Consider the following 20,548-nt stretch of genomic DNA (forward strand, 5'->3'; position numbering starts at 1 on the left):
CATTGAATGAAAATTTTTCTGAAATATTTCACTAGAAACAATAAGTAGCGTCAGGTGAAAACTGCATCACGAAATTTACTAAATGACTTCAACGCACAGACAACTCTAAAAAAAAACACAGTGGGCGAACGTTTCCAAAAGTTTATTAAAGCGTTATTTAACCACAAACAGCACGAAACATCGGTGAAAACTACTGAATTTGATATCTTTATTACAGTGCACAAACAACTTTGTCAGAACTTAAGAACCACTGCAGCTGGAACTGCACTCTGCGATATGTAAACAAACTACTGAGATCTGACACTTGGATTGACGACGTAAACACACTCACGAATAACAGACCACTCGAGTCAATAACACAGAAAGAAAGGCTGAGAAGAATGAAACTCCACTAATAAGTTACTTTTAAAGCAAATATTAACACAAATAAACTTTAAAATAAGTAACTGAAGACTAAAACTTTATTAAATATTGGCGAGCAATTTCAACAGCAGTCCAGCACATGTGACGTCACACAAAAGATTCACTGCTGACACTTATTGTCAACAACTGAGACGTCTTGCAGATGCAGTCGAAGAGCTACGACCAGTAAGACTGCGTTTAGTGATGCTACTCCATGATAATGCCAACCAGCATTCTGCTAGAGTGACAAAAAGTAGTATACACAGATCAAAAATAGTTTTACATACCCTCGTTCCCATTGACTGTGGATACTGAATCACAGACATAGTCCCTTTGTCCGTTATGAGATGTCACTAAACCAGTCCAAAAGTGTAAACAATCATGCATGAGCAGCACCTATTAGACGGAGGGGGTCTGATAGCCAATCAGTTCCAGTCATGTCACCAGGAAGGAGGTACACGGCTCGTGTTGTCTGTAATTCAACCATGCCTAGACGGTCAATACCGCGGTTGGGCCACGTCCGCTTTGTTACTTTGTGCCACGAAGGGCTCTCAACAAGGGAAGTGTCCAGGCGTCTCGGAGTTAAGGAAAGCGATGTTGTTCGGACATGCAGGAGATACAGAGGGACAGGAACTGTCGATGACATGCCTCGCTCAGGTCGCCCAAGGGATGCCGTGGATGACCGCTACCTACGGATTATGGCTTGGAGAAACCTCGACAGCGACGCCACGATGTTGAATAATGCTTTTCGTGCAGCCACAGGACGTCGTGTTACGACTCAAACTGTGGGCAATAGGCTGCGGCGAGGTCCATCTTTGCAATCACGACACCATGCAACGCGGTGCAGATGGGCCTAACAACATGCCGAATGGACCGCTCAGGACTGGGATCACGTTCTCTTCACCGATGAGTGTCACATATGCTTTCAACCGGACAATCGTCGGAGACATGCTTGGAGGCGGCAACCCGGTCAGGCTGAACGCCTGAGACACACTATCCAGCGAGTGCAGCAAGGTGGAGGTTCCCTGCTGTTTTGGGATGGCATTATGTGGGTCCGACGCACGCCGCTGGTGGTTATGGAAGCGCCGTAACGGCTGTACAATACGTGAATACCATTCTCCGACCGATAGTGCAACCATATCGGCAGCATATTGGCGAGGCATTCGTCTTCGTGCACGACAATTCGCGCTCCCATCGTGCACATCTTGTGAATGACTTCCTTCGGGATAACGACATCGCTCGACTAGAATGGCCAGCATGTTCTCCAGACATGAACCATATCGAACATGCCTGGGATTGATCGAAAAGGGCTGTTTATGGACGACGTGACCCACCAACCACTCTGAGGCATCTACGCCGAATTGCCGTTGAGGAGTGGGACAATCTGGACCAACAGTGCCTTGATGAACTTGTGGATAGTATACCACGACGAATAAAGTGCAAGATGACGTGCTACTAGGCATTAGAGGTACCGGTGTATACAGCAGTCTGGACCACCACCTCTGAAGGTCTCGCTTTATGGTGGTACAACACGCCATGTGTGGTCGTCATGAGCAATAAAAAGGGCGGAAATGAAGTTTGTGTTGATCTCTATTCCAATTTTCTGTACAGATTCCGGAACTCTCGGAACCGAGTTGATGGAAAACTTTTTTTGATGTTTGTGTAATAGTTGGGTTGGGAAGTCATTGCGCACCCACCGTATGCACCTGATCTTGCGCCCACCGAGTTTTACCTTGTCCTCTCGCTATCGAACAACCTTCAAGGAACTTTCTTTCTGGATCAAAATTTCTCTCCGAACATGGCCCAGCGAGGTCTTCGCCTCAAAATGACGTGATTTCTACAGTTGCGGAATCGAAAAGTTGCCCCCAGCGTTGGCAGACTGTTGCAAAGAGTGAGGAAGAATATTATTATTATTTATGTAGGGGCCAAACAGGACCACACGAGGTACAATCCATCAATGTCGCTTTTGATGGCTGGCCATCCTTTGTGTCCAAATTTGTTTCATCCTTTCAGAATGAAATCTCTTCCTTTTATCAGATCACGGTGTTCCAGTCCGTTTTATAACTTCTTTCCGATTAACTTTCCAATCACTTATCTTTTGTCTGAATGTTTTTCTATCTGTAACGTCTGTCTGATTTATACCGGCTACTCTAGGATCCTCCTTAATCGCAGCGAGCCATTTAATTGGCTCAGTTTTGGCCTTACTTCTGTTTTCGTAGAATTCAGCTATTTGTTTTGTGGGTGTCATTCTTTTAATGTACCCAGAAATTTAAGTCATCGTTTGCTCATGTCACCACTTATGTCTGTGTATTTTTCTACTTCCTTATTACTTCTCAGCCTGTAAGTTCCTCCATCAGTAATTTTGGAGCCTCATATTTTCCTAATAATCTTTCTTTCTTTCTTTTGAATTTCTTCAGTATCCCTCATTCTATTTAAAATTAAAGTTTCAGCTCCATAGAGTGTTTTAGGTTTCATTACAGTGGTGTACTGCCTAAATTTGCTGAATTTAGAAAATGTTTTTTTTATTATAAACACTTTGTGTTAATCTGATTTTAGTTGCCATTTTATGACAGCAAACTTCGTTTGCAGCTTTTTCCAGACCGTTTTCTCGTATGATTTCCCCCAAGTGTGTCAATTGAGAAACCCTTGTTAGTTTTCCATATTTCGAGTTCAAAATGTTTGGTGCTTGGTTGTTACATGTCATATATTCCGTTTTTTCGAATGATATTTGAAGTCCTACGTTTTCCACGACTTCTTTGAGAATTTCAGTTTGTATTTGACCTGTGGTATTATCCCTAATTAAAATTGCCAGATCATCTGCAAAAGCGAAGCAATATACTCTAATATTACTTCTACAAAACGTGATTGATGGATCTAGAAGGATAATACATTATTGATGACTAAAGCGTTTATTATGTGTAACTGCTGTGTTTATTAAACTTATGGAAAAACGCTACGAACTTACGCATCAACCCAATGCATGAGGAACCCCCGCGAATAGCCTCATATAGTTTCCGACGCTGTCTATTCGGTCGTTTACGTTCATGGTGCACAGTAATGATCCGTAGAATACACTTGAAGCTGCTTTACATCTGAAGATTCCTCTCTCTGAAGAGCAACATGCTACGTTGTTTTCGTCAGGAACTTCGATTCAGAAATCTGTACTCACAGATCTGGTGTGACGTACCTTGCACTAGTATTTTCTTCATCAGCCGGCCGTGCTCTACTGTATCGAACGGCTTCTAGAAGTCAAAAAACACGGCATCTACCACCACCTGAGTCTTGTGGACGAACAGAGATTCCGGCAAAACTACCACAGACTCTTGACTGTCGTGGTCGAAGACGTGGATCCTCTTTAATTATTCCGATCCGTAATAGCCGCTGGACTGGCCGCGCCGCATATAAAGTTTCTCGTCGGTTCAGCAACTGACAACAAACAGCTGTCAGCAGCCGTACCGTGCAGAAGCACATCCTCATTATAGAGTTAAAGATGCATCGTTACACACGTGTACCACAGTTCACCGTACGTCTAGGGACACAGGGGTTAGGACAACGCTCGTACACCGCCATTTGACTCTCGAAACACGAAAGACGTTGGCGTGGAACTGTGATGCTGATAATACATATATACGGGGTGTTTCCGTAAGAGCTTGCAAAAGTTTAACAGGAACAATTTGAGGTAGAGAACCTGGGGCCAGCGAAGCCCCTTAAGGAGATAATAGGAATAAAATCACATTGTTGTTGATGTTGTGGTCTTCAGTCCGTAGACTGTTTTGATGCAGCACTCTATGCTTCTCCATCCTCTGCAAGCCTCTTCATCTCTGAGTAATTACTGCTTACTGTATTTATCTCTTGGTCTCCCTCTACCATTTTTACCCCACACGCTCCCCCCCCCCCCCCCCCCAGTACTAAATTGGTGATCCCTTGATGCCTCAGAAAGTGTCTTACCAACCGATTCCTTCTTCTAGTGAGGTTGTACCACAAATTTCTCTTCTCCCCAATTATATTCAGTACCTCCTCATTAGTTACGTGATGGACCCATCTAATCTTCAGCATTCTTCTGTAGCACCACATTGCGAAAGCTTCCATTCTCTTCCTGTCTCAACTGTTTGTTGTCCATGTTTCACTTCCATACATGGCCACCTCAGGGAGTCACACCTAGTGATACGTGGCTGGCGACCACGGGGCCCCGAGCTGAGTCCTGGCATTGCTTCCACTTACTTATGCCAGGCTCCTCACTCTTATCTTTCCTATCTGGCCACCCTCGGCCAGCTCTTGTTCTTTTCCGACCCTGACGCTATTAGGTTTCGAGGGCTAGGGGTCTTTCATTTTCCAACCTATACTTCTCATGCAGCGTCTGACCCGGAGCGGGCGGCTGCAAAAGGCGTCTGTATCCCATGTTAGGGGCGGCCTCCAGAACTGCGGAAGGCAACGGAATACCACCGCAGATTATCTTCCCTGCATAATGCAGTCTCCATTTTATGCACAAAAATGGCTTCCTCTCATGTTAAATCAGTGTCCGGAGGTAAAATAGTCCCCCATTCGGATCTCCGGGGGGGACAACTTGAAAGGAGGCAAAAAATCAAAACGAGAATTGGTACCTGGAATGTCAGAACTCTGCTACAAGCAGGAAAACTAGAAAACCTTAAAAGAGAGACGGAAAAGAATCATATGGACCTCGTAGGAGTTGCTGAAGTAAGATGGAATGGACATGGAGAGTTGCAGTCAGATGAATATGTATTCTACTACTCAGGAAGAGAAATAAAAGGAATTAATGGAGTAGGAATGATTATGACAAAGGAATTGGCTAAATGTGTGGAATATGTAGAGTATGCAAATGACCGGGTTATTGGTGTAAGGCTGAAAGGAGCACAAAAAGATTTACTGATTGTCCAGGTGTATATGCCAACTTCAGAACATGATGACCAAATTGTAGAGGAAACGTACAATGTAATAGAGAGAATAATGGACGAAAATAAAAAATGCTGCAAAATAGTAATGGGAGACTGGAACGCCATTGTGGGAGAAGGGAAAGAGGGAAACATAGTAGGCAGTCATGGTCTTGGAAAGAGAAATGACAGAGGTGAATGGTTAATTGACTTCTGCAGGGAAAGGCAGCTGATAGTGGCAAACACATGGTTCAAGAACCATAAGAGGAGGCTCTACACTTGGAAATCACCAGGGGATAAATATAGAAACCAAATCGATTTTATACTGGTAGAAGAAAGATACAGGAATGGAATCAAGAAGGTGCACACATTACCAGGCGCAGATATTAATAGTGACCACAACTTACTTATGGCAGAAATAGAAATAAGAATGAAAAAACTGAAAAAGGCGACAATGGTGAAGAAATGGGATCTAGAGAAGATAAGGTCCAACAAAGAACAAATTACAGAAATGCTGTCTCGGGACTTTCTAAACACATTACGAGACAAAGAAGCACCTGATAATGCCAACGAGTACTGGAATATGCTGAAAGAAGGAATCATTAAAGCAGGACAGCAAAATATAGGATATGTAAAAGGGAAAAGGTCAAAAAAACCATGGGTCACACAAGAAATGATTTCCAAGATGGAGGAGAGAAGAAAATTGAAAAACAAGAACACTGAAGATGCAAGAAAGATATACCGAAGGTTAAATAACGAACTGCGAAGAGAAACAGAGCAGGCTAGGAAAAAATGGCTAAAAGAGGAATGTGATGAAATTGAAGAACTGGACAGGAAAGGAAGATACGACTTACTATACAACAGAGTAAAGACTATGACATGGGAACAAAACAGAGCAGGAAGTGCTACTATGGAAATTTTGAGTAAAGACGAAGAGGTAGTGTATAAAGATCGTGACGATGTCCTCCAGAGATGGGAAGAATATACACTCCTGGAAATTGAAATAAGAACACCGTGAATTCATTGTCCCAGGAAGGGGAAACTTTATTGACACATTCCTGGGGTCAGATACATCACATGATCACACTGACAGAACCACAGGCACATAGACACAGGCAACAGAGCATGCACAATGTCGGCACTAGTACAGTGTATATCCACATTTCGCAGCAACGCAGGCTGCTATTCTCCCATGGAGACGATCGTAGAGATGCTGGATGTAGTCCTGTGGAACGGCTTGCCATGCCATTTCCACCTGGCGCCTCAGTTGGACCAGCGTTCGTGCTGGACGTGCAGGCCGCGTGAGACGACGCTTCATCCAGTCCCAAACATGCTCAATGGGGGACAGATCCGGAGATCTTGCTGGCCAGGGTAGTTGACTTACACCTTCTAGAGCACGTTGGGTGGCACGGGATACATGCGGACGTGCATTGTCCTGTTGGAACAGCAAGTTCCCTTGCCGGTCTAGGAATGGTAGAACGATGGGTTCGATGACGGTTTGGATGTACCGTGCACTATTCAGTGTCCCCTCGACGATCACCAGTGGTGTACGGCCAGTGTAGGAGATCGCTCCCCACACCATGATGCCGGGTGTTGGCCCTGTGTGCCTCGGTCGAATGCAGTCCTGATTGTGGCGCTCACCTGCACGGCGCCAAACACGCATACGACCATCATTGGCACCAAGGCAGAAGCGACTCTCATCGCTGAAGACGACACGTCTCCATTCGTCCCTCCATTCACGCCTGTCGCGACACCACTGGAGGCGGGCTGCACGATGTTGGGGCGTGAGCGGAAGACGGCCTAACGGTGTGCGGGACCGTAGCCCAGCTTCATGGAGACGGTTGCGAATGGTCCTCGCCGATACCCCAGGAGCAACAGTGTCCCTAATTTGCTGGAAAGTGGCGGTGCGGTCCCCTACGGCACTGCGTAGGATCCTTCGGTCTTGGCGTGCATCCGTGCGTCGCTGCGGTCCGGTCCCAGGTCGACGGGCACGTGCACCTTCCGCCGACCACTGGCGACAACATCGATGTACTGTGGAGACCTCACGCCCCACGTGTTGAGCAATTCGGCGGTACGTCCACCCGGCCTCCCGTATGCCCACTATACGCCCTCGCTCAAAGTCCGTCAACTGCACATACGGTTCACGTCCACGCTGTCGCGGCATGCTACCAGTGTTAAAGACTGCGGTGGAGCTCCGTATGCCACGGCAAACTGGCTGACACTGACGGCGGCGGTGCACAAATGCTGCGCAGCTAGCGCCATTCGACGGCCAACACCGCGGTTCCTGGTGTGTCCGCTGTGCCGTGCGTGTGATCATTGCTTGTACAGCCCTCTCGCAGTGTCCGGAGCAAGTATGGTGGGTCTGACACACCGGTGTCAATGTGTTCTTTTTTCCATTTCCAGGAGTGTATAAAAGAGCTATATGACACAAATAGCAAACCAGAAACTCTGGAACTTGAATCACACAACAGTGTAAGTGATGAAGAGAAAGGACCGACCATCATAATGGAAGAAGTAAAGTCTGCTATTGCTGCAATGAAAAATGGCAAAGCAGTAGGTACAGATACAATACCGGGAGAAATACTAAAATGCTTGAACCACAATGGAATAAGAGAAATATTGAGGTTATGTAATAAAATATATGACAGTGGTGAATGGCCTGAGGACTTTTTGACAACAGTAATGATTCCATTGCCGAAAAAACAAGGAACCAAGAAATGCAGCGAGCACAGGACAATCAGCCTCATTTCACATGCAGCCAAAGTGATGTTAAGAATAATTAATAAAAGACTTGAAAAAGTAATAGAGGAGAATCTCGGCGAGGAGCAGTTTGGCTTTAGACGGAATACGGGCACCAGAGATGCAATAGGGCTCCTACGAATCTTAGGAGAAAGGTTTATTGAAAAAGGAAGAGACCTATATATGTGCTTCATCGATTTAGAAAAGGCATTTGACAATGTGGTTTGGGACAAGCTGGCGACTATTATGAGGGAAAAGAGAGTGGACTGGAAAACCAGAAGACTTATAAACTCATTGTACCTTAATCAAAAAGTTTCAGTTAAAGTGAGAGGAGAAAGTACAAACTGGATCAGACTAGGGAAAGGAGTAAGACAAGGATGCTGTTTATCACCTACTCTTTTCAACCTGTACTTGGAAAATATGATTGACCAATGCTCATTAGATGACAAAGGAGTAGAAATTGGAGGAAGAAGAGTAGGGTGCTTGAGATTTGCTGATGACATGGTCCTTCTAGCCACAGGGGAAAAAGAATTACAGGATTTGGTGGACACCATTGCAACTAACGGAAAAAAATATGGAATGAAAATTAACACAAATAAAACAAAAGTATTGGCAATAGGAGGAAATAAGGAACTAAAAATTGTGCTGAATGGAGAAAAACTAGAACAGGTGCAAAATTTTAAGTATCTTGGAAGCAGGATAGACACCGACTGGAAGTGCACCACAGAAATTAAAACAAGGATAGCAATGGCAAAAGAGGCGTTTTATAAGAAAAGGAGAATCTTCTGCAGCGGTATGGACAGAGAACTCAGAAAGAGACTCATAAAATGTCTTGTATGGAGTGTTCTTCTATATGGCGCTGAAACATGGACTATGAGGAAAAAAGACAGAGAAAGGCTGGAGGCTTTTGAGATCTGGACATGGCGGAAGATGGAAGGAATAAGTTGGATGGACAGAGTAAAAAATGAAGAGGTACTGAGAAGAGTGGGAGAGAAAAGGCAGTTACTAGATGTAATAAAGAGAAGAAAAAGAAATTGGATTGGGCATATATTAAGAAAAAATGACGGACTGATAAAAACAGTTTTAGAAGGTTATGTAGAAGGGAAAAGGAAGCGAGGAAGGAAGAGATTCCAGATACTGGATGACATGATGGACGGTACAACATACAGCAGCCTTAAGAAGGAAGCAATGGATCGCAGAAAATGGAGAGGCAAAGGACCTGCTAATATAGCAGATAACTGATGATGACATGGCCACACTCCATACAAATACTTTTAATAAGGACTTCCTGATACTGAAATCTATACTCGATGGTAACAAGTTTCTCTTCTTCAGAGACGCTTTTCTTGCCAGTGCCAGTCTATATTTTATTATCCGCCCCACTCCGACCGTCATCAGTCATCTCGCTTCCTAAATAGCAAAATTCATCTATTACTTTAAGTGTCTCTTTCTAATCAAATTCCCTCAGGATCACCTGGTTTAATTCGACTACATTCCATTATCCTCGTCTTGGTTTTGTTGATGTTTATCTTATATCCTTTTTTCAAGACACTTTCCGTTCCTTTCAACTGTTCTTCCGAGTCCTTTACTGTGTCTGACACAATTACAATGTCATCGGCAAAACTCGATGTTTTTATTTCTTCTCCCTCAACTTTTATTCCTACTCAAAAATAAACACGTTACTGCATACTTTTTTATTTACATTAGTTACAGTTAACTGCAAATACCACCATTGACACAATTGCACGTACCATTTGTACAGTAACTTACAAAATGTGCTGAAACAGACGGCCATCGGCCTCAATGCAAGCACGACATAGGCGAACAAGATTCTGACGCACCCTGACAAATATCCCTGGTGTGTTTCGAATCACATCACAGGCAGCTACAATTCTGGCAACTAATTCCATCTCCGTATCTACTGGTGTCTCATACACAAGTGACTTTAGATAGCTCCGTGGGAAATAATCAACGTGGTTCAGGTCAGGTGACCTCGCAGGCCGTGGAATAGGACCTTCCCTTCCAGTCCAGCGACCAGGAAATACTTCCTAGTAATGAGGCTCGCCCTTCTCGTTTGCTTGCAGGATATAAAGCAAATATATGTAAATAAGCAGCACACTAAGCGTAAACTTGTACGCATTTTAGTTGTAAATAAACTGGGAAACAGTAATGCTAGACAAAGCGGTACACAAGTTTATTTCCGTATCTCCTTAAGCTGGCTTCTCCAATCCCAGGTTCCCTACCTCAAACTGTTCAGTGGAGCATTCTCTATGTCCTATTACATTTTTCACGCTCTTACGGAAACACCCTGTAGATGATGTTTTACAATCTTTGCATATGCGACGCCTCACAAGGCTAGGTTCCACTCATTGACCGCTCGTATCACAACGTTGTTGTTGTTGTCGTCTTCAGTCCAGAGACTGGTTTGATGGAGCTCTCCATGTTACTATATCCTGTGCAAGCTTCTTCATATCCCAGCACCAACTGCAGTCAACATCCATTTGAATCTGTTTAGCGTATTCATCTCTCGGTCTCCCTGTATGATATTTACCCTCCACGCTTCCCTCCAGTACTAAATTGGTGATCCCTTGATGCCTCAGAATATGTCCTACCAACCGATCCCTTCTTCTAGTCAAGTTATACCACAAATTTCTCTTCTCCCCAGTTCTATTCAATACCTCCTCATTAGGTATGTGATCTACCCATCTAATCTCCCAGAATTCTTCTGTAGCATTACATTTCGAAAGCTTCTATTCTCTTCTTGTCTAAACTATTTATCGTCCGCGTTTCACTTCCATACATGGCTACACACCATACAAATACTTTCAGAAACGACTTCCTGACACATAGATCTATACTCGATGTTAACAAATTTCTCTTCTTCAGAAACGATTTCCTTGCCATTGCCAGTCTACATTTTATATCCTCTCTACTTCGACCATCATCAGTTATTTTGCTCCCCAAATAGCAAAACTCATTTACTACTGTCAGCGTCTCATTTCCTAATCTAATTCTCTCAGCATCACCCTATTTAATTCGACTACATTCCATTATTCTCGTTTTGCTTTTGTTGATGTTCATCTTATATCCTCCTTTCAAGACACTGTCCATCCCGTTCAGCTGCTCTTCCAGGTCCTTTGCTGTCTCTGACAGAATTACAATGTCATCGGCGAACCTCAAAGTTTTTATTTCTTATCCTTGAATTTTAATTCCTACTCCAAATTTTTCTTTTGTTTCCTTTACTGCTTGCTCAATATACAGATTGAATATCGTCGGAGATCGGCTACAACCCTGTCTCACTCCCTTCCCAACCACTGCTTCCCTTTCATATCCCTCAACTCTTAGGACTGCCATCTGGTTTCTCTAGATATTGTAAACAGCCTTTCGCTCCCTGTATTTTACCCCTGCCACCTTCAGAATTTGAAAGGGAGTATTCCAGTCAACATTGTCAAAAGCTTTCTCTAAGTCTAAAAATGCTAGAAACGTAGGTTTGCCTTTCCTTAATCTACCTTCTAAGATAAGTCGTAGGGTCAGTATTGCCTCACGTGTTCCAACATTTCTACGGAATCCAAACTGATCTTCCATGAGGTCGGCTTCTACCAGTTTTTCCATTCGCTTGTAAAGAATTCATGTTAGTGTTTTGCAGGCGTGGCTTATTAAACTGATAGTTCAGTAATTTTCACATCTGTCAACACCTGCTTTCTTTGGGATTGGAATTATTATATTCTTCTCGAAATCTGCGGGTATTTCGCCTGTCTCATACATCTTGCTCATCAGATAGTAGAGTTTTGTCAGGGCTGACTCTCCCAAGGCTATCAATAGTTCTAATGGAATGTTGTCTACTCCCGGGACTTTGTTCCGACTTAGGTCTTCCAGTGCTCTGCCAAACTCTTCACGCAGTATCATATCTCCAATTTCATTTTCATCTACATTCTCTTTCATTTCCATATTATTGTCCTCAAGAACATCACACTTGTATAGACCCTCTACATCCTCCTTCCACCTTTCTGCTTTCCCTTCTTTGCTTAGAACTGGGTTTCCGTCTGAGCTCTTGATATTCATGCAAGTGGTTTTCTTTTCTCCAAAGGTCTCTTAAAATACGTATAATTATCCTGTTACAAATTACCGCATTTAAAATTTTTGATATGATAGTATGAAAACAATCTGTAAACCTTTGTGTAAAAATTTTTGTGAACAAAATATATTTTGTGAGTGGTTAATTAAGAACCATCATACTTACGTATTAATGTTTGTTGCGGTGTGTGGCAAAGATACTAGACCGTGGAATAGATCGAACGAAATGGCACAGTGGTTAGCACACTGAACTGGCATTCGCGAGGACGGCGGTTCAAACCTACGTCAGGCCATTCTGATTTAGTTTTCCCGTGATTTTCCTAAATCGCATCAGGCAAATGCCGCGATGGTTCCTTTGAGGGCATGACCGACTTCCTTCCCCATTCTTCCCTAATTCGATGGGACCGCCGTCCTCGATGTTTGGTTCCCTTCCCGGAATGAACCAACCAACCGTGGAACAGAGGGGTTCTGCACTAGCCTCGAATGTCAGTGGCCGTGTTACCGAGTTGTGGACATTCATCAGTGAGAATACGCCTCATTTCGAGATGAGCACGGCATGGATCTCGCTCCAACCATCCTTCAAGTTTTGCGGGCGTCGGTTAATCGGTCATTTATCACGACACCTCCTCAAACATTTTGGTATCTCGTAGAGTCAGTCCATGCCATGCTGTTTCGGTCACGTCACCAAAGTGAAAGCGAGAAGTGCCAAACGCTGCTTTCTGGGCGTCTCTAATGTATTTTATCATGAGTTTATTTCGATTTGGTTTACTGTCGACCTTTTGGAGAAAAAGTAGTATTCACGCCTTTAGACGAAATGAAATCAGCCCAGTTACATATGAGAACAGTGAGTTACTTCCCTACTTCGAAATTCATGTCTTTAGACGGAATGTAATCACAAATCTCTAACATAATGCAGGGCTTCAGCATCCGTGAATTGTTCAGTCAATAAGAAATTCAGCCTTCAGTTGCAAGGTAATTTTGTTTTCCCTTGAGGCTAACGTGTGATCCTTATTCCTGGCCCGGCATAGCTCCATCTCCTTTTTCTTATTGTTTTTAATATTGATAGACATAATCTTATGATTATGCGTCTTTATTCTGTATTAGTTTTTATTCTGCGGCATGGCCAACGTTTGGCCCTCAAAATAATTTAATTTTTGTAAGTATCACGATGTTCCTTGTTATGAAATCATTAGATTGATGATGTATTTCAATGTTTAATATATGTCCGTACCGGTTAATTTATAGGTTCTGAAGAAGATACCATTATTGGAATCGAAACCTAGGAAACTAAAAAGAAAAATTTTTCTTGCAACTGAAGGCTGAATATCTTATTGTCTGGAATGTAATCAGGCCAGTTACACGTGACAGCAGAAATGTGATCATATACCAGAGAGTTACTTCCGTATTTCGAAAATCATTTACGGTAGGTGAAATATAGAGTAATGGATTACAGTTTTAGACTGATGGACTTACTAAACACGGTTTTCTGAAATTCCTTCACCAAAGAAAACAAAGGAATTATTCCAGAATTTCAATGAAGAATAGCTCCCATGATTAACTTAGGGGTGGATAGCCTCGGTGCAACAAAGCAGCTTAAAAATGGCTCTGAGCAGTATGGGACTTAACATCTGAGGTCATCAACTTAGAACCACTTAAGCCTAACCTAAGGATATCACATACATCCATGCCCGAGGCAGGATTCGAACCTGCAACCGTAGCAGCAGAGCAGCAGTGCGGTTCCGGACTGAAGCGCCTAGAAACGCTCGGCCACAGCGGCCGGCGAAACAGCTTCAATCCCGTAATAAAGGAAAGTGTTCCAATCCTGATTTTGTAGCAAGTAGTTTACTTGGAAAAGTCTGCTAACACTATAGCTCCATGCTTAACTGCCGTACACAACCGCTCGACGAAAGCTCCTTGCCTGAAGAATGGAAAGTTGCACAGGTCACACCAATACTCAAGAAAAGAAATAGTAGTAATGCGATGTATTAGAAACCCACATCACTAACGCCGATTTGCAGTAGGATATTGAACGTTATAAATTATTTCGAAGAAAATGGTCTACTGAGACGCAGTCAGAATGTATGCAGACAATATTGTTGCTGTGAAGCACAAGCTCATTATTCGCTCGCAGTAATGAGTACTGTCGACGGACACCCTCAAATGAATTCCATATCGGCAGATTCCAAGAAAGCTTTTGACATCGCTCCTCACAAGTAGCTTCTAATAAAATTGCGTGCCTTTGCAGTATCGTTTCAGTTGTGATATTGGATTTGTGGTTTCCTGTCAGAAAGGTAACAGTTCGTAATAATCGACGGAAAGTCATCGAGTAAAGCAGAAGTGATATCTGGCATTTGCGAAGGAGATGTTATAGGCTCTCTGTTATTTTTAATTTATATGAAAGATTTAGGAGACAATCTAAACAATCCTCTGTTTACAGATGATGCTGTGATTTACATCTACCAAAATCATTACAAAATGATTTAGACAAGACATCTGCATAGTGTGAAATATGGCAACTGACCCTAAATAACGAAAAATGGGTGTCATCCGTATGAATACTAAAAGGAATTCGTTAAATTTCGGTTACACAAAATTACACACATCTAAAGGATGTGAATTCAGCTAAATACCTAGGGATTACAATTACGAACAGGGTAAATTACCTTTCCTTGACGTCTTGGTCAAGAGAAGGGCTGACGGCACCCTAGGTCATGGGGTGTATCGGAAGACTACGCACACTGATCTGTATTTGCACGCAGACAGCTGCCACCACCCTTCACAGAGGAATGGGGTACTTAAAACTCTAGTACGTAGGGCGCACACTATCTCTGACGCAGAGAGTCTACCCCAGGAATTGGAACATCTGAGAACTGTATTTCGAAAAAATGGGCACTCAGAGTGGCAGATTCAACGTGCTCTCCACCCAACCACTGCAGCACAACCTGTTGAGATGGATGAAGTCACGAGGGAGGAGGTAGGCACTGCATTTATTCCATACACAGGCGCACTCTCGGGGAAAATCGCCCGCATTCTGAAGAAACACCGGGTCGGAATTGTGTTTTGTCCTCCAAATAAAACTCGTGCACTGGTGGGGAGCGCCAAAGATGACCTGGGTTTGAGGAAGGCCGGCGTGTACCAGATTCCGTGTCAATGGGCAAGTCGTATATTGGTCAGACGATGCGTACCGTCGAGGATCGATGCCGTGAACACCAGAGGCACACTCGACTGATGTATCCGAGCAAGTCGGCGGTCGCTGAACATTGTTTGTCGGAAAATCACGCCATGGAGTATGACCGCACGAGGATTCTGGTACAGACGTCGAGATACTGGGACAGCGTTGTTAGAGAGGCCATCGAAATTCGCACCAATGACGACCTCATAAACCGTGACTGTGGCTATAATCTTAGCAAGGCTTGGGAACCGGCGATCGGGTTAATCAAGAGTAAATCGATCAAACGTATAGTTGTGACGGCCACGGCGGACAGAGCCATCACACCGACGTCATCTCAGACGCCGTCGCAATCTGTTCCACCGCGCGACCGTGGCGCGGGGCGCGGACGGCGGAGGGAATGCGCCGCGGGCGGAGGGTATTTAAATCGGCCGCCGCCGCGACCGAACCCAGTTCCCTCTGAGCAGCCATAGCGTACGGATCTCCGTGCCGGCACGTTCACAGGAGCTCAGTCCGTCAGTTCACCTGATGATGGCGACATGTACGATCCCCGAAATATTGTGCCCGTTGGACACTATAGACCGGCAGCATACCCGTGGATATTTTGATTACGAACAGGTTAAATTGTAGGTAATGCTGTGTGGAAAACAAACCAAAGAGTGCGATTTATCGTCAGAACACTTAGAAGACGCAACATGTCTACTAAAGAGACTGCTAAAACTACTTTCATAGGTTCTCTGTTAGAGTACTACTGTGCGGTATTCGATTCTTACGATGTATGATTGATGGAGGACTTCAAAGATATTGGAAGAGGGGCAGTTCGTTCTGTATTATCGCGAAAAGGGGGGGGGGAAGTGTTACGTATATGATACGCGAATCGAAGGGGCAACATTAAAACAAAGGCGTTTTCCGTTTCGGACGAGATCTTATCACGAAATTTAGATCATCAGCTCTGTCCCCGGAGTGCGAAATTATTTTGTTGTGTTCGAGTCTTGAACGGTCGAGAAATAGTGTGAAGTTGGTTCGGTAAACGCTCCGCAAGACACTTGATTACGAATTGGCGAGTACTCATCTGGGCGGTATAAATGGACTATACTGATTATGGAGGCATAAGAATGTCGCCATAAGATGGATTTTACATTGGATAGATGAAGCAGGAAATAAAGACGTGTTACGCAGGACAGAATAATGTGCAAAACAGTTATCAGATATAGATTCATGAATTCAGATAAGTGTAGTGCTTTTTTTTTAATCATGTAGTGCTTTTAACAGAGTGGAGATACGTTTGACATGTAATGTTTCAGTTATCTCCGAAATCGTTGAGAGTAAAATACGTTTTTACCTGCTGTATTCTTTCAGTCTGGTTCAAGCTACCACCTGTTAACAACGTGCGTTTCCTCGTCAGCCCCCCTGCAGATAAACGATGTTACGTTGCCCAATGGACGTTGACCCGTTCGCAGCGGTTGTCGAAGACATTGGATTCGCCAGAGGTGGGTGCCGAGGAATAGTGGGTGCTTAAAAAGAAAATGGAAATGAGCGTATGGCGTCAGTGGCCGGAAGTTCCCAGGCGGGAAGTTCGGCCGCCAAGTGCAAGGGTTATTGAGTACGACGCCACATTGGGCGACTTGCGCGTCGACAGTGGGAATGAAATGATGATGAGTACAGCACAACACCCAGTCCCTGAGGCGAGAAAATCTCCACCCTAGCCGGGAATCGAACCCGGCACCACTTGCATGGCCTTCCAACGCGCTGACCATTCAGCTCTTGGGGCAGACGCTTAAAAAGAAAGCGGAAGTGATTGGAAGGACAAGTAATCTGAATGGTACAGTGACTTTCCTCAAATTGGAACAGCAACTTCTAAAGAGACCATTAGGCAAAGTCCAGCCGTTACACATAATCGCAATAGAGAGAAACTGCTGTTACCCCTGCTGAGGCCTCGGCTGCTTCTTCTAGCTGACTGTGCTGGCTCCGTTGCGGCGTCTTCTTATGCCAGCTCGGTGGTGACGCTACGTGCACAAGCAGCAGGAGGTGTGTACTCGAGCCGGCCGCGGATTGGCGAGGCCGTCACACGGTTTACTGCAAACCTCGCGATGCGTTCTGCCTGGTGTGGTATCGACACTGTGCGACACCACAGGATACAATGAATGTGTCCACATCGATTTTGTACACAACTGGTACCTGAAGGGGCCATTTGGAACCATAACTGTCTGAGGTGTGGTTGTTGAGCCTGGTGAGTGACGTGTCGTTGTTTGTTGATGATGTTGCAGGGCGGAGCATGCTGGCGCTGCTCTTGCTGACCATAGCGACGAGTGTCAGGACGGCTGCCGGCTTGGAGTGTCCGCTGACGCCGAAGAACGTCAGCTGCAGCGACCAGGTAAACAGGCCTCCAACTCGGCCTCAGCTCATATCTACGTAACCTGCTCGTACCTAAGTAATATCGTCTCTCAAGCTCTTCTTCTTCTTTCTTCTTTGACGTCACCTCTTTTGTAATAGACACATAAGTGGTCCCTATGTACGGATGCCGATTCTGAGATGTTCATTTCGGCAGCCTCGATACTACCAGTGCCATCGCAACGTCACATGATTATAAGCTCTAAGTGTCTGTCAGGGACAAAGTGAAAGGATGGAGGGAACGACGAGGGAGAGGCGATCATTATGTCACATACTCTGTTAGTCGGAGATTCATTAAGAGCGATGTTAAAAAAAAAAAAAAAATAGAGGTTTCCAATGGCTCTGACAACTGAGGTCATCAGTCCCCTAGAGCTTAGAACTACTTGAACCCAACTAACCTAAGGACATCACACACATCCATGCCCGAGGCAGGATTCGAACCTGCGACCGTAGCAGTCACGCTGTTCCGGACTGAAGCGTCTAGAACCGCTCGGCCACCGCGGCCGGCGCGATGTTTCAGACTGCAACGTTTTGTGAGACTGTACGCCCACGGCGCGATGGGGCTCCTTGTGAGCGATGATAACGTAGCATTACTGTGGGTGTAATCGCATCAGAGAGGTACCTATGAAGAGGCCAGGCTAAGATATGGTTCCTGAACAGGGGCGTCAGCTTTCATTAAAGTTGCAGGAGCAAGAGTCCTTATGACTGACTGATCTCAACTTGGAACACCAGCCAGTATGGTGTTGCTACACCATGTGATAAAAAGTATCCGGACACGTGGATGAAAATGATACAAGTTCGTGGCGCCCTCCATCGTTAATGCTGGAATTCAGTATGGTGTTGGCCCACCCTTAGCCTTGATGACAGCTTCCACTCTCGCAGGCACACGTTCAATGAGGTGCTGGAAGGTTTCTTGGGGAATGGCAGCCCATTCTTCACGGAGTGGTGCACCGAGGAGAGGTATCGATGTCGGTCGGTGAGCCCTGGCACGAAGTCGCCGTTCCAGAATAACCCGAAGGTGTTCTGTAGGATTCAGGTCAGGACTCTGTGCAGACCAGTCCATTACAGGGATGTTACTGTCGTGCAAGCACTCAGCCATAGGCCGTGCATTATGAAAAGGTATTTGATCGTGTTGAAAGATGCAATCGTCATCCCCAAAAAACTCTTCAACAGTGCGAAGCAAGAAGGTGCTTAAAACATCAGTGTAGTCCTGTGCTGAGATAGTGCCGCGCAAAACAAGGGTTTCAAGCCCCCTCCATGAAAAACACCAGAACACCGCCGCCTCAGTATTTTACTGTTGGCACTACACACGCTGGCAGATGACGTTTGCCGGGCATTCGCCATACCCACACCCTGCCATCGGATCGCCACATTGTGTACCATGATTCGTCACTCCACACAACATTTTTTCACTGTTCAATCGTCCAATGTTTACGCTCCTTACACCAAGTGAGGCGCCGTTTGGCATTGACCGGCGTGTGTGTGGCTTATGAGCAGCCGCTCGACCATGAAATCCAAGTTTTCTAACCTCCCGCCTGTCATAGTACTTGCAAAGGATCCTGATGCAGTTTGGAATTCCTGTATCATGGCATGGATATATCTCTGCCTATTACACATTACGACCCTCTTCAGCTGTCGGCGATCAGTCAACAGACGAGGTCGGCCCGTACGCTTTTGTGCTATACTGCTGTACGTGTCCCTTCACGTTTCCACTTCACTATCACATCGGAAACAGTGGACCTAGGGATGTTTAGGAGCGTGGAAATCTCGCGTACAGACGTGTGACACAAGTGACACCCAATCACCTGACCAAGTTCAAAGTCCGTGAGTTCCGCGGAGCGCCCCATTCTGCTCTCTCTCGATGTCTAATGACTACTGAGGTCTCTGATATGAATTACCTGGCAGCAGGTGGCAGCACAATGCACGTAATATGAAAAACGTATGTTTTTTGGGGTGTCCGGATATTTTTGATCACATAGTGTATGTCGCTAATGCGGACAACTCAAAGTAAGGGGGAGTTACAGCCACTACCGTGTTTTCCGAAGATATACGTCTGTACTGTATGGTATACCGATAGTGCTACGGACTAAAATAGTTCTCTACTCGGCTACACGGGTGAGGTATATTCAGTAGGATACAGTCTTCAGAAGAAACAAAACTGGAATTCTACAGGGTGGAGCGTGGAATGTTGGAGCCTTTAATCGAGCATAGAGGTTGCAGAACTTCAAAATACAAGCTACATTTGGTCTGAATTTGTTAAATATAGTGGCAGGAAGAACATGGTTTATTGCCAGCTGAGCACACAAAAAGTTATCAACACAAATCCACCCACGGGTAATGTAGAAGTAGTTCCAACTATGAGCACAAAGCAAGACCGCGGAAAAAAAACAGTACCTACTATCTGGCTTGGATCACGTTGTAATCCCCTCCTTCCTAATTCCATCCGCGCTGTCTGAGGGCGCCTTGCCACGGTTCGCGCACCCCCCCCCCCCCCCCCCCCTCCCGTCGGAGGTTCGAGTCCTTTCTCGGGCATGGGTGTGTGTTGTCCTTAGCGTAAGTTAGTTTAAGTTAGATTACCTAAGTAGTGTGTAAGCCTAGGGTCCGATGACCTCAGCAGTTTGGTCCCATAGGGAAAAAATTCCAACTTATGTCCACATTTTATGAAGATTTTAGAGGAGCAAAGACAACAATAAACTTTCTAGTTTACTTAGCTTGTAATGCAGATTTGGCTCAAGTTCTTCTTGTGTAGGGATCAGATTCCTGAAGCTGAAAATGTCACATTTTAGATCCTCATGGCTGGCTTGATCTAAATAAATTTGAAGGTTGTTCTTGCATTTTAGTATATCATACAGTCTTTTGATTTTTCACGTTAACAAAGTCGAAA

At 44.8% G+C, this 20,548-nt stretch overlaps 1 protein-coding gene across 1 annotated transcript in view; it reads left to right on the forward strand.

Moving 5' to 3' along the window:
- The window catches only part of LOC126456475 (uncharacterized), a 341,682-nt gene that overhangs the window by 113,668 nt on the left and 207,466 nt on the right, over positions 1–20,548 (forward strand). Inside the window, exon 2 of the mRNA XM_050092226.1 lies at positions 17,541–17,647. Within this exon, the coding sequence (XP_049948183.1) occupies positions 17,549–17,647 (99 nt within the window). The 5' untranslated portion in view covers positions 17,541–17,548. The remainder of the gene's footprint in view (positions 1–17,540; positions 17,648–20,548) is intronic.

This window comes from Schistocerca serialis, chromosome 2 (genome assembly GCF_023864345.2).
Source record: "Schistocerca serialis cubense isolate TAMUIC-IGC-003099 chromosome 2, iqSchSeri2.2, whole genome shotgun sequence".
Lineage (NCBI taxonomy): Eukaryota > Metazoa > Arthropoda > Insecta > Orthoptera > Acrididae > Schistocerca > Schistocerca serialis.